At 36.9% G+C, this 11,371-nt stretch overlaps 1 protein-coding gene across 9 annotated transcripts in view; it reads left to right on the forward strand.

The window, feature by feature from the left end:
- The window catches only part of atp2b3b (ATPase plasma membrane Ca2+ transporting 3b), a 59,447-nt gene that overhangs the window by 19,267 nt on the left and 28,809 nt on the right, over positions 1-11,371 (forward strand). For 5 of the 9 annotated variants that reach the window (XM_016549162.1, XM_016549161.1, XM_016549168.1 and 2 more), the window contains exons 5-16: positions 1,509-1,634; positions 3,458-3,511; positions 3,874-3,915; positions 4,491-4,655; positions 5,962-6,176; positions 6,385-6,627; positions 7,447-7,688; positions 7,793-8,027; positions 8,110-8,289; positions 8,400-8,487; positions 9,390-9,496; positions 9,765-9,956. In XM_016549162.1, the coding sequence (XP_016404648.1) occupies positions 1,509-1,634; positions 3,458-3,511; positions 3,874-3,915; positions 4,491-4,655; positions 5,962-6,176; positions 6,385-6,627; positions 7,447-7,688; positions 7,793-8,027; positions 8,110-8,289; positions 8,400-8,487; positions 9,390-9,496; positions 9,765-9,956 (1,889 nt within the window). The remainder of the gene's footprint in view (positions 1-1,508; positions 1,635-3,457; positions 3,512-3,873; positions 3,916-4,490; positions 4,656-5,961; positions 6,177-6,384; positions 6,628-7,446; positions 7,689-7,792; positions 8,028-8,109; positions 8,290-8,399; positions 8,488-9,389; positions 9,497-9,764; positions 9,957-11,371) is intronic. The other 4 variants (XM_016549164.1, XM_016549170.1, XM_016549163.1 and 1 more) reach the window with 3 other exon arrangements.

An 11,371-nucleotide genomic window follows, 5' to 3' on the forward strand; every position in this document is an offset into this window, starting at 1 on the left:
GCCTTTAGACTCGTAGCAAAAAACTTGCTGTGAATTAAAGTAAAATCATTGTTAAAGGTTGATGCCCATCACTTTCCTTAAGAGACTGGTCAACCTTTCTTGAAAGTGTCTACAGTAGTTTTGTATTCTCCTCTCGGCTGCGCTCCGTCAGCTGTCAGTCAGCAGCACAAAGCACTCCGAGCGTCCGCATTCTGTGTGTCAGAATAACTGAGATGCTGCAGTGGCATCCAGATGTTGTTAATTAGATCTGAGAATCTCTGTTTCCTGCTGTGAGCACTGGTGCATGCCCTCTCCCTTCCTCCATGCTATTCTTAGACACATGGGATGATAACTCCATTCTCTTTATGAGGCCGTCCTACTCTACTGATGATATTATTGAATAATATCCCAATGATATTTTTGTGAAGTTGATGTATGGAGGCTGTTGTTGTGCGCGGTCTGGAGTCAAATGCTAATGGTGTACTGCAGCAGGCCAGACTGTCTATATTTGTAGATAAATAGTCAATGTCTAAATGAATTGTTGAGAAAATGTGAAAATAATCACAGAAATATGAACTGCAACAACTGTCGTAATAACTGTCTTCGGTGACGCTACTTTGAATTTGTGCACTAAATGTAAAATGTCTTATTCAGTCAGTAGATTCTTGTCAAGGCAATTATAGATTAAGAATTTTTTTAATTATATGGGTTTTTTCTAAACCAAACTTGAACTTTGGAAAAGTGCTATATAAATTATTATTATTATTATAGAAATTGGTCAGTTTCTTTTTTCTTAAATTAAACTAGTGTTGTCATTTAGACATTGTTATTATTATAGAAGATGTGTTACATTCTTTTAAAATTAACTTGAGCTTTGAAAAAAAGTTTTACATGTACATAACATTATTACTAAGTTCTAGGTCACTTTACAAGATAATTAAAATGATTTTAATGTGTTGTTTTTTTAGACATTATAAATTTATTTCCTGGCATAAATATAAAAGGCATGATTTTAATCTTACATGTAGTTTTAGATTGACTCTTAATATGAAGTGACAATCTTTGAAACAGAAGGGTAGAACATAATTTATTGATGCTGCAGTGCATGCTGGGAGGTCACAAATCAGCCACATTGTTCAATAGGAAATCATTTATTTAAACTAGTTCTATGAGGCTAGTTGGGACAACATTTGCAGAATTCTGCTGCAATTAAATATCAATCATTCGTCTACATACAGTGGGTACGGAAAGTATTCAGACCCCCTTAAATTTTTCACTCTTTGTTATATTGCAGCCATTTGCTAAAATCATTTAAGTTAATTTTTTTTCCTCATTAATGTACACACAGCACCCCATATTGACAGAAAAACACAGAATTGTTGACATTTTTGCAAATTTATTAAAAAAGAAAAACTGAAAAATGCTCAGTATTTAGTAGAAGCACCCTTTTAATCTAATACAGCCATGAGTCTTTTTGGGAAAGCCTTTTCCTAAATCTGTCTATCTCTCTCTCAATCTTTCTTTCTCAGGTACCCATGTGATGGAGGGATCAGGCAGGATGCTGGTGACCGCAGTTGGAGTCAACTCTCAGAGTGGCATCATATTCACTCTGCTGGGAGCCGGGGAAGGGGAGGAGGAGAAGAAAGAGAAGAAAGGTAGGTGTAAGAAGTAAGAGCATCAAACGCCAACCAAGACACACCGTAATACTCAGAGAAAATGCTGAGGCTAGTGTAGGATGTAGTGAGAATGACTGCACACGTTGTGAGTAGCACTAGCAGACAGTGGAGAATGGAGAGAGAGGGGGTGGGAGATCCTTACATAAGAGAGAGATGGGTTGGATATGAATGGAGGACCAGTGGGCTCGGAGCCTGCAGGAATATTTATGAATGGTAAGACGAGCAAGAGAGACAAGCAGAGCTCCACTTCTGCAAACTTTATGGCCCATGTCATGGGTAATTTAACCTGCAGCCAACAGAGAGGAGACTGGAGTGAAGGGAATAGAGAAGGATTAGGAGTTATATTGGAGGAGGCTGATTAATTATTCAGAGAAAGGGAACGAAAGAGAGAAACGGAGAGAGGGAGAGCAAAGGTTGGATGTGGGTGGATGAAGGATGAAGTGGTGCCATGTTCTGTTACTGTCCCACTGAATCGCTCTACATGTGTCATCAGCCACCGAACGGACTTAAAACTGCCTCACAATTGTCTTTTTTGCTTTTGCAAAAGTGATTTGGAATATTTATACATCTTTTCTGATACCCATAATTGTAGATTAGTAGAATGCACATACAGTATGACAAATAATGTCAACAACCCTTTTTTATTCACTATTTAAGATTTGAAGTTAAAATCTATATGAATGCATGAGGGATAGTGTATATTTAGTTTTTTTCACCCTTCAAAGATTTTTGCAGTCCTGCAGTGTGAATTTTTTTAAATACAAATATGCTATGTTGAATATTCAATTAACAGGAGGCCATAAAAAAATACATGTATAACAATTAGGGCTATCAATAAATTAATAAAATAATTACTCAATGTGTTGATTAATCACAATAACATTTTAGTTATTTTGTTGTTTTTGTAATTTTTAGTAGTTGTTTTTAAATATGTGTATATAGTTTTAATATATATTTATATTTCAGTTTTAGTTTAGCTAAATTAAAAATAAATTAAGTAGACTAAATTAAAACGACAAATGTTGCCTTGGCAACTAGCTTAAATAAAAAAAAGGTTTTATTATATTATTTTATTTCAGTTAACATTTATTTTATTTCAAGTAACATTTTTTTTTTTAGTTTCAGCTTTAGTTTTAGTTAACTATTATATAAATATTTGCTGAGCGAAGCCCCCAAATCATGGTAATTAATAGACATTATATAAGAGTAACTCACTGAGTAGATCAATATATTGTTTGCTTAACAAAGTAGATTCACACTAGATGTTAGCTTTTATTCTTTCTGCAGTATTTTTTAAATTATTGATCTACTGTATATCTCTGTCCGTTGCTCTGTATTTAACAGTTTTTCAGCATCTTGCCCCAGGAGTGCTGTATTTTAGGACACTAAAAGTGAAATGTAGTTAAAACACATCTTAAGATCCCTCCGTTCAGTTACATTCTGTAGCTTGTGAATCTTTGCTGATAATTAATCACGCTTAATTAACTAGATGACTAATTTACTAATTTAACTAGAATGTTGACAGCTCAAATAACTGTTACACAAGAATTAGAAAACAATCTTTTACATGAAACAGAATCATCTTGCAGGAACATCTCACTGATGAAGTACTGTCAGTACTTGTAATTTCATATTAACAACCTACGTGCATGCAGTTTTGGCTTTTTTCAGTTTCCCTTAATACCACATGATCATCATTAATTTGTCTTTTTTCTTACTTCTACCACCACCCAATCCTAACAATTTCCCACGATCCCCTTCCTCCACACCTGCACTATCCCTTTGTTTCGCTATCCAATCAGAGGACAGTAGTTACTCACTAACAACTATGGCCAAACCGAGTGGCATCACCAATGGTACGTAATCCACAGCCCTGTTGTTTTAAGTCCACTGGAGTTACAGATCACCTTCAGCATAGATGAAGTGACTACAATAAGCACTAAATAGAGTCGGATTAGCCCAGAATTGTGGCGGAGCGCATTCACAGGTTTAACATGTCATAGTTTAAGAGCTCAGCTCAATGTGTGTGCCGTATGTTTGCACTTGTGTGTCTGTTTCCATAGTTCTGTGCACTCTCATTTTCCCCACTCAAGAACACTGTGTGCCCTGTCTCTCATTCTGTCTCTGTCTGTCGCTTTTTATTCCCTTGTTCCCCCTCTATCTCTCTCTCTCTCTCTCTCTCTCTCTCTCTCTCTTTCTCTGTCTTTCTCTCTCACAGGCAAGCAGCCAGAGGCAGCTGTGGAGTCCAATCAGAATAAAGGTACCACAGGGATAGTAGAGTAGATGAATGGAGAGAATGAGGGGTTAATTATTTTCTTGTTGTGGAACATTTATGTGGGCTCCTTAGTTACGCTGTTGCTATATGAGGATAGCAACAGGAAATATAATTGCTAATACCATGTATGCACACAACCATATACATAAAGAGGCAGAAACACGCTCTTTGTGTAACATCACACTCGGTTGCTCAACGGCATACATGACGACCACTTCCTTGCTTAGTACATTGTAACCGTAGTTCATTGTTTCGGGTGTCGAGAAAAAGCACCCAAACACATTTTGCTGAATAGTGCCAGCTCTGTCGAACTCGAGAACTCTAACCGACGTCAATGTTTATGCTGTGCGTGTTCACATTTGTCTTGCTTTCCTTCGTTGTGTGTCCAGTGTATGTGTGTATACCACTTTGGGCGTAAATATTCAGTGTGTGGCATGAAGGTATTCAGAGCTTTGAATGAGTCTCGTTCATGCCGGAGGCCTTTCACGATGCCTCTGAGTTGTGACACGACAGATTTGTTGTCCTTATGTAGTGACGCTAACTCATGTCCCACCCACCAGCCAAAAAGCAGGATGGAGCCGTTGCCATGGAGATGCAGCCTCTGAAGAGTGCGGAGGGTGGAGAAGTGGAGGAGAGAGAGAAGAAAAAATCCAACGTGCCCAAGAAGGAGAAGTCTGTACTGCAGGGCAAACTCACCAAACTGGCTGTACAGATTGGCAAAGCAGGTGCGTGGGACTTCATGTGGCCAATTACGAGGTGATGTCATATGGAAAGATAAATCACCTCACTCTGACACACTTACACTCTGCTGTGCTGATCCTATTGTCTTTTATTTTTTTATCCACATACAAAGCTATATTCAGTGTTGAAGAATGTTACTTGAAGCAAAATGTTACTGTGACAGTGTTCCATTACTTCTTAGTAACTATTTGTAAAAAAGTAACTATTTGTACTAGATTTTTAGTGGAAAGTAACATGTTAAATTCCTTTTGTGCTAAATTTTCTCATTGTTAACTGAAATACTTGCTAATTATGTTACATTGTTATTTTTATGGAATGTAACATTGTCTTACTTTTGGTACATATTCTCTTAATTAGTTGAGAGGAAGTGCTGATTAGTTGTATTACTTTGTTACTTCGTATGGAAAGTAAAGTTAAATTTTGTGCTACATTTTCTCACTGTTAACTGAGAGGAAGCCCTCGCTAATTGTGTTACATTGTTACTTGTTATGAAAAGTAACACGTTACTTTTGTTATATATTTTGGTGCTTTTGTTACTTTTATGGGAAGTAACATGTTACATTTTGTGCTACATTTTCTAACTGTTAACTAAGAGGAAGCCCTCGCTAATTGTGTTACATTGTTACTTGTTATGAAATGTAACACACTACTTTTGTTATATATTTTTTACTGCTGTTACTTTTTTATGGGACGTAACGTGTTAGATTTTGTGCTACATTTTCTCAGTATTAACTCAGAGGAAGTACCAGCTGATTGTGTTACATTGTTATTTTAATGGAATGTAACATTTTAATTTGACATATTCTTGCATTATTGAGAAGTGCTGACTATTGAATTTGCTACTTGTTATGAAATTTTATGTGTTAAGTTACTTTTGTGCAACATTTTCTCACTGTTAACTAAGCAGAAGCACTAACTGAAAGTGAAAAAGTGAAAGTGTTGTGACAAGTATGGTAACCCATATTCACAATTTGTGCTACCTTCAGGTTACATATCCAACCAATTTAACTTTGTAATGAAAAGTAACATGTTAAGCATACATGTTTTCACTTACAATCACAATTGTTTATGATGCACACAAATAATTATCATAAAAAAGACAGAAATATTCCCCTATTTTTATGTTGCATAATAAATTAAATAATTAGAAATTAATCAGATATTGTACTGTAATTTTGATAAGTAATAATGCATTACTTTATTTGTTATTTATAGTCAATTGACTGACTATAGATGGATCTGCAAGTATCCTGAAGATTTATTTTATTTATTATACTGTTTTATTTGAAGGTCTTGTGATGTCAGCCATTACAGTTATCATCCTGGTGCTGTACTTTGTGATTGAGACGTTTGTGGTGGAGGGGCGGATCTGGTTGACTGAGTGCACGCCCATCTACGTGCAGTATTTTGTCAAATTCTTTATCATCGGTGTGACTGTGCTTGTGGTAGCTGTGCCTGAGGGTCTTCCACTTGCTGTTACCATCTCCCTGGCCTATTCAGTTAAGGTGAGAGAGAACAGGTGCACTGTGTGTGTGTGTGTGTGTGTGTAAACAGCAAATGAAATGTATTGTAGAGCTAACAGACTACATAAGCAAATTTTAACAAAATAAACACATTTTTCTCTGGATGTTTTTTCATGTATTATTTTTAGCATGTTTTGCTTTTGTCAACACAGTTTTTCACCACCCAAATCTTCTATTGCTGTTAATTCAGAAAATGATGAAGGACAATAACCTAGTGCGTCACTTGGATGCTTGCGAGACAATGGGCAACGCCACTGCCATCTGCTCTGACAAGACCGGCACCCTCACCACCAACCGCATGACTGTAGTGCAGGCCTACCTCAACGACCAGCACTTCCGTGAGATCCCAGACCCCAGCCAGATCAACCCCATCACCCTAGAGATGATTGTCAATGCCATATCTATCAACTGCGCCTATACCTCCAAGATCATGGTAAGAGATTGGATATGATGAATTTAAAAAAAAAAAAGATAGAAAAGTTTATATCCAGCTAGTTTTAGCTGGTTAAGCCCTGGCTGAAATGGTCTTCAGATGGTCTAGCTGGACTCCCAGCTGAACCAAGTTACCTGCATGTAATCTGTTCATTTTACATATAAAACACACAGCAGGGTTTGCCAGAACTTTACTATAAAAAATATGGTAGCACAATTTTAGGGTTACAGAATGAACTTAAATTTACTGTAAAAAACAAATGATGGTATATTCCATTAATTGATATAATGTTAATATTTCATCCTATTCTGTCTGTTTTGTACCTGTATTATATATTATACAGGTGCATCTCAATAAATTAGAATGTCGTGGAAAAGTTCATTTATTTCAGTAATTCAACTCAAATTGTGAAACTCGTGTATTAAATAAATTCAATGCATACAGACTGAAGTAGTTTAAGTCTTTGGTTCTTTTAATTGTGATGTGTAATTTACTGTAAAATTACTTAAATTGTCCCCTATTAAAGATTTTCACCATGTATAGTAAGTAAACTTGCTTGTTAACCAAATAACAGATAGTACCATAGTATTTTTACAGTATATTACTGCTAAAATTACAAAAAAAAATTTACAGTTCTGGCTGAGAGACCAGCATGCCAGCTTTGGCTGGTAAGATTTATTTTTCAGGAGAGAAGCTCTGTTAGCCTATTAAGAATTTACTGTTGTACTGGCTTGTCAAATATAAATAGAAACGTCTTCAGTCCAGTTCTTTTCATTTTCTCTCCTCCGTGTCTCTTGCTTCATTTCAATTCTCTTTCAGCCACCGGATGTGGAAGGTGGTCTGCCCAAGCAGGTTGGTAATAAGACAGAGTGTGGTCTGCTGGGCTTCCTTCTGAACTTGAAGAGAGACTACGTCCCTGTGAGAGAGCAAATCCCAGAGGAGAAACTCTACAAAGTCTATACTTTCAACTCTGTACGCAAGTCCATGAGCACTGTGGTGCAGATGCCGGATGGAAGTTTCCGGCTCTACAGCAAAGGAGCGTCTGAGATCCTTCTGAAAAAGTTAGTAAACCACAACAAGATCTACAGTAGGAATTAAAACCGTAACATTGTTGGTTGTCATTAGACACCTCTTTTTGTCCTTCGTGCTTTCTCTTCTACCTCAGGTGTTCCTCGATACTTGGTGCCAATGGGGAAACACGTAGCTTCAAGCCACGGGACCGAGATGAGATGGTGAAGAAAGTGATCGAGCCCATGGCGTGTGAAGGCCTGCGAACCATCTGCATTGGTTATCGTGATCTTCCCTGCGACCCCGAGCCTGAATGGGATAACGAAGCTGAAATTGTCACCGATCTGACCTGCATCGCAGTTGTTGGGATCGAGGATCCCGTTCGACCTGAGGTACAGTATGCAGTGAGAACATGTTTCCTGTATTCTTGGAATGCGTTTTCTCTTTTCAAGCATTTCTCTGCTCCTCCCGCAGGTCCCTGAAGCCATTCGCAAGTGTCAGAGGGCAGGCATCACTGTGCGCATGGTCACCGGCGACAACATCAACACAGCACGAGCTATTGCTGCCAAGTGTGGCATCATTCAGCCCGGGGATGACTTTCTGTGCCTGGAGGGTAAAGACTTCAACCGAAGAATCAGGAATGAGAAAGGAGAGGTTCGTGAAAATTGAATCTCAGACATCTCAGCGCCAAACCAATACAGACTAAACTGAATCATGAATGTCCGTGCTCTGTGTACGTGCATGTGTGTGTGATTGTGTTATAGATTGAGCAGGAGAGGATTGATAAGATCTGGCCTAAACTCAGAGTCCTTGCACGTTCCTCCCCCACGGACAAACACACACTCGTAAAAGGTAAAATACTAATAATTCTCGCTTGAATCTTACTGGACCCTACCATGTATGGTTTGGGAATTATGTAGTGTCCAAAATTGTTAAACTTATATTTATATTTTATATTTATATTTTAAATAGTTTTTTACTTTTTATAGATTTTTTTATAGATTCAAAGTTGTAACCCTTTGACTGCAGCTTTACACAAATCACAACAAACTGACATCTAGATTATAAGGTTTTAAGACCATGAGAAAGTTACACTACTGTTCAAAAGTTTGGAGTCAGTAAGATTTTTTAATGTTCTCTTATGCTCACCAAAGATGCATTTATTCCTGTCATGGCAAAGCTGAATTTTCAGCAGCCATTACTCCGGTCTTCAGTGTCACATGATCCTTCAGAAATCATGCTAATATGATGATTTGGTGCTCAAGAAACAATATTTTATACCTAATATTATTAATATTGAAAGAAATAATGCAAATATTAATATTTAAAAATGTCAATATACTTAATATTTTTGTGCAAACCGTGATTTTTTTTTTCAGGATTCTTTGATGAATAAAAAGTTCCAAAGAACAGTATTTATTTAAAATATAAATCTTTTGTAACATTATACATTTATTTACTGTCCGTTTTGATCAGTTAATGCATCCTAGCTGAATAAAAGTATTTCTTTCAAAAAAACAAACCATTTTTTTTAACAGTGATGGAAATTCAGTAAAATGTGTCCAAATTGTTGACTGTTGCAGGAGTGTATTTACAATGTAAATATGACACTCAGTAGGGCGCAACATACAGTCAATTAAAATGTATCAGACTGATGAATTCATGTTCTGTGGTGACAGTAGTTGTATTCAGTGTTTGGTCAAGGTTATGTGCTAGCTGGTAATTGTTTGCTGGGTGATGATGCCATTGTGTAGGCATCATTGACAGCACTGTGCTGGAGCAGAGACAGGTGGTGGCCGTAACTGGTGATGGGACCAATGACGGGCCGGCTCTCAAGAAGGCAGATGTGGGCTTTGCGATGGTAAGCACATCTGACGAACACTTCCCTCTAATCTATTCATATTATTCGTCCTTCCATCCAAGAGGTAGTTGAGAGATGAGTAATGGTAGGAGATGAATATTGATTTATTAGAAGCTCTACTTATATCATGTTCACCCAACAAGGGTGTATAATATAACACAGGAAGATCTCCGGTGGATAAAAGCCACTTTTCTCCAATGAATCTGATTTTGATGCATGTATTACAGTACCTAAATCTTTTGCTCTTTCTCTCTCTTGCCATCTCCAGGGTATAGCAGGCACTGATGTAGCTAAAGAAGCTTCTGACATCATCCTGACCGATGATAACTTCTCCAGCATTGTGAAGGCTGTCATGTGGGGGAGAAATGTGTATGACAGCATCTCCAAGTTCCTGCAGTTTCAGCTTACTGTCAATGTAGTGGCCGTCATCGTAGCTTTCACCGGGGCCTGCATTACACAGGTAGCACACACACACAAACCACTGTAATTTTAGTATTTTTAATATGCTATTATAGTATTTATTAATATTTTATTTTTAGCTTTCATTTTAGTTTTAGTGATTTTGTGATGTCAGTTTTATCATTTAAAAAAATATTTCTATATAGCTTTAATTTTATTTCAGTTTTAGTTTTAGTAATTCATTGCTTCAACTTAAATGTATTTATTATTTTAGTTAAAGTTTTTATGGAGTATTTTAAATTTATTTTATTAAATTTAGCTCAATTGACAGCATTTTTGGTACAGTGTTGTTTACCTCAAAAAAATTTTTCTAATTGTCCCTCAAAAATTCAGGTTGTGGTGATGCACTTACAATTAAGTCCATTTTTGGAGGATTTAAAGGGGTGGTTCACTGTTTTTTTTCTAGGCTTGATTGTGTTTATGGGGTGCAGTCTAACATGTGTTAATGCTTAGTTTTTTAAAAAACGCATTATTCTTCACATAATTTACCTTTATTCCTTCTCTGAGAAACGCGCTGATCATTTCCTGCTTTTATGAAGCCCCTCCCTTAGAAATAGGCGATGGGCTCTGATTGGTTAGCTAGCCCAGTGTGTTGTGATTGGTTAAATCGCCTCTAGTGCATGTCTAATTGTCTTTAATACAGTACGGCAACTGCACGCGCGTCCATGTTTAACGCTTCTCATAGCTATGTGAAAATAAGTGTATAATCGGAACAATTCATTGTTGGAGCTGAGCTAACCTCTAGTTTTCTATTCCTCTTCTCTAAAGCAGCGCAGCATGGCCTCGCCCCCTTTGTTGCCTTTTCCCGAGGGCGGGGTTTATCTGGGTTTGTGATGTCACGAACCCGGGAAGTAACTTGTTGTAGTCCCTACCAGCCGTTTTTCTAGGCATTAAACTGCCAGAATTTTAAAAGACGATATCTCCGTTTGCATTGAACTTTCAGCTTCGTAACTTTGCACTTATTATTTATGCCCAAAAAGCAATATTACACACCACACTAACTAATGTTAAAAAAGTGAAATCGCAATCAACCACCCCTTTAAAAGCAGAAATGTGAAGCTAAAGTTTTTACAAAAACACTTGCAGTCATTTTTCTGTTAAAAACGTGTAATTTTAGGTGCTCGTCATCTTATATTCGTCATTTTAGAGTTTTAGGTGTCAGGTTATCATGTCATTTAAGTTGTAAAATTGGATATAAATTTACACAGAGAAGGTTAGTAAATATTTTTTTTTACATTAAAATCATGTTAACACATATTGTTTACATTTCATGGCTATATACTATTGAAACAGTGAGTATTGTAATGTTGACTCATTCATTCACTCATTGTGAGTGCCTCAATGTAGCCCAGATATTATTGTTTTTTAGAATAGGGGGGGGGGGACGACACGTTGAAATTAATTTTTTGGTAATCA

This window comes from Sinocyclocheilus rhinocerous, unplaced genomic scaffold (genome assembly GCF_001515625.1).
Source record: "Sinocyclocheilus rhinocerous isolate Xijiao unplaced genomic scaffold, SAMN03320098_v1.1 scaffold72, whole genome shotgun sequence".
In the NCBI taxonomy this organism is placed as follows: Eukaryota; Metazoa; Chordata; class Actinopteri; order Cypriniformes; family Cyprinidae; genus Sinocyclocheilus; species Sinocyclocheilus rhinocerous.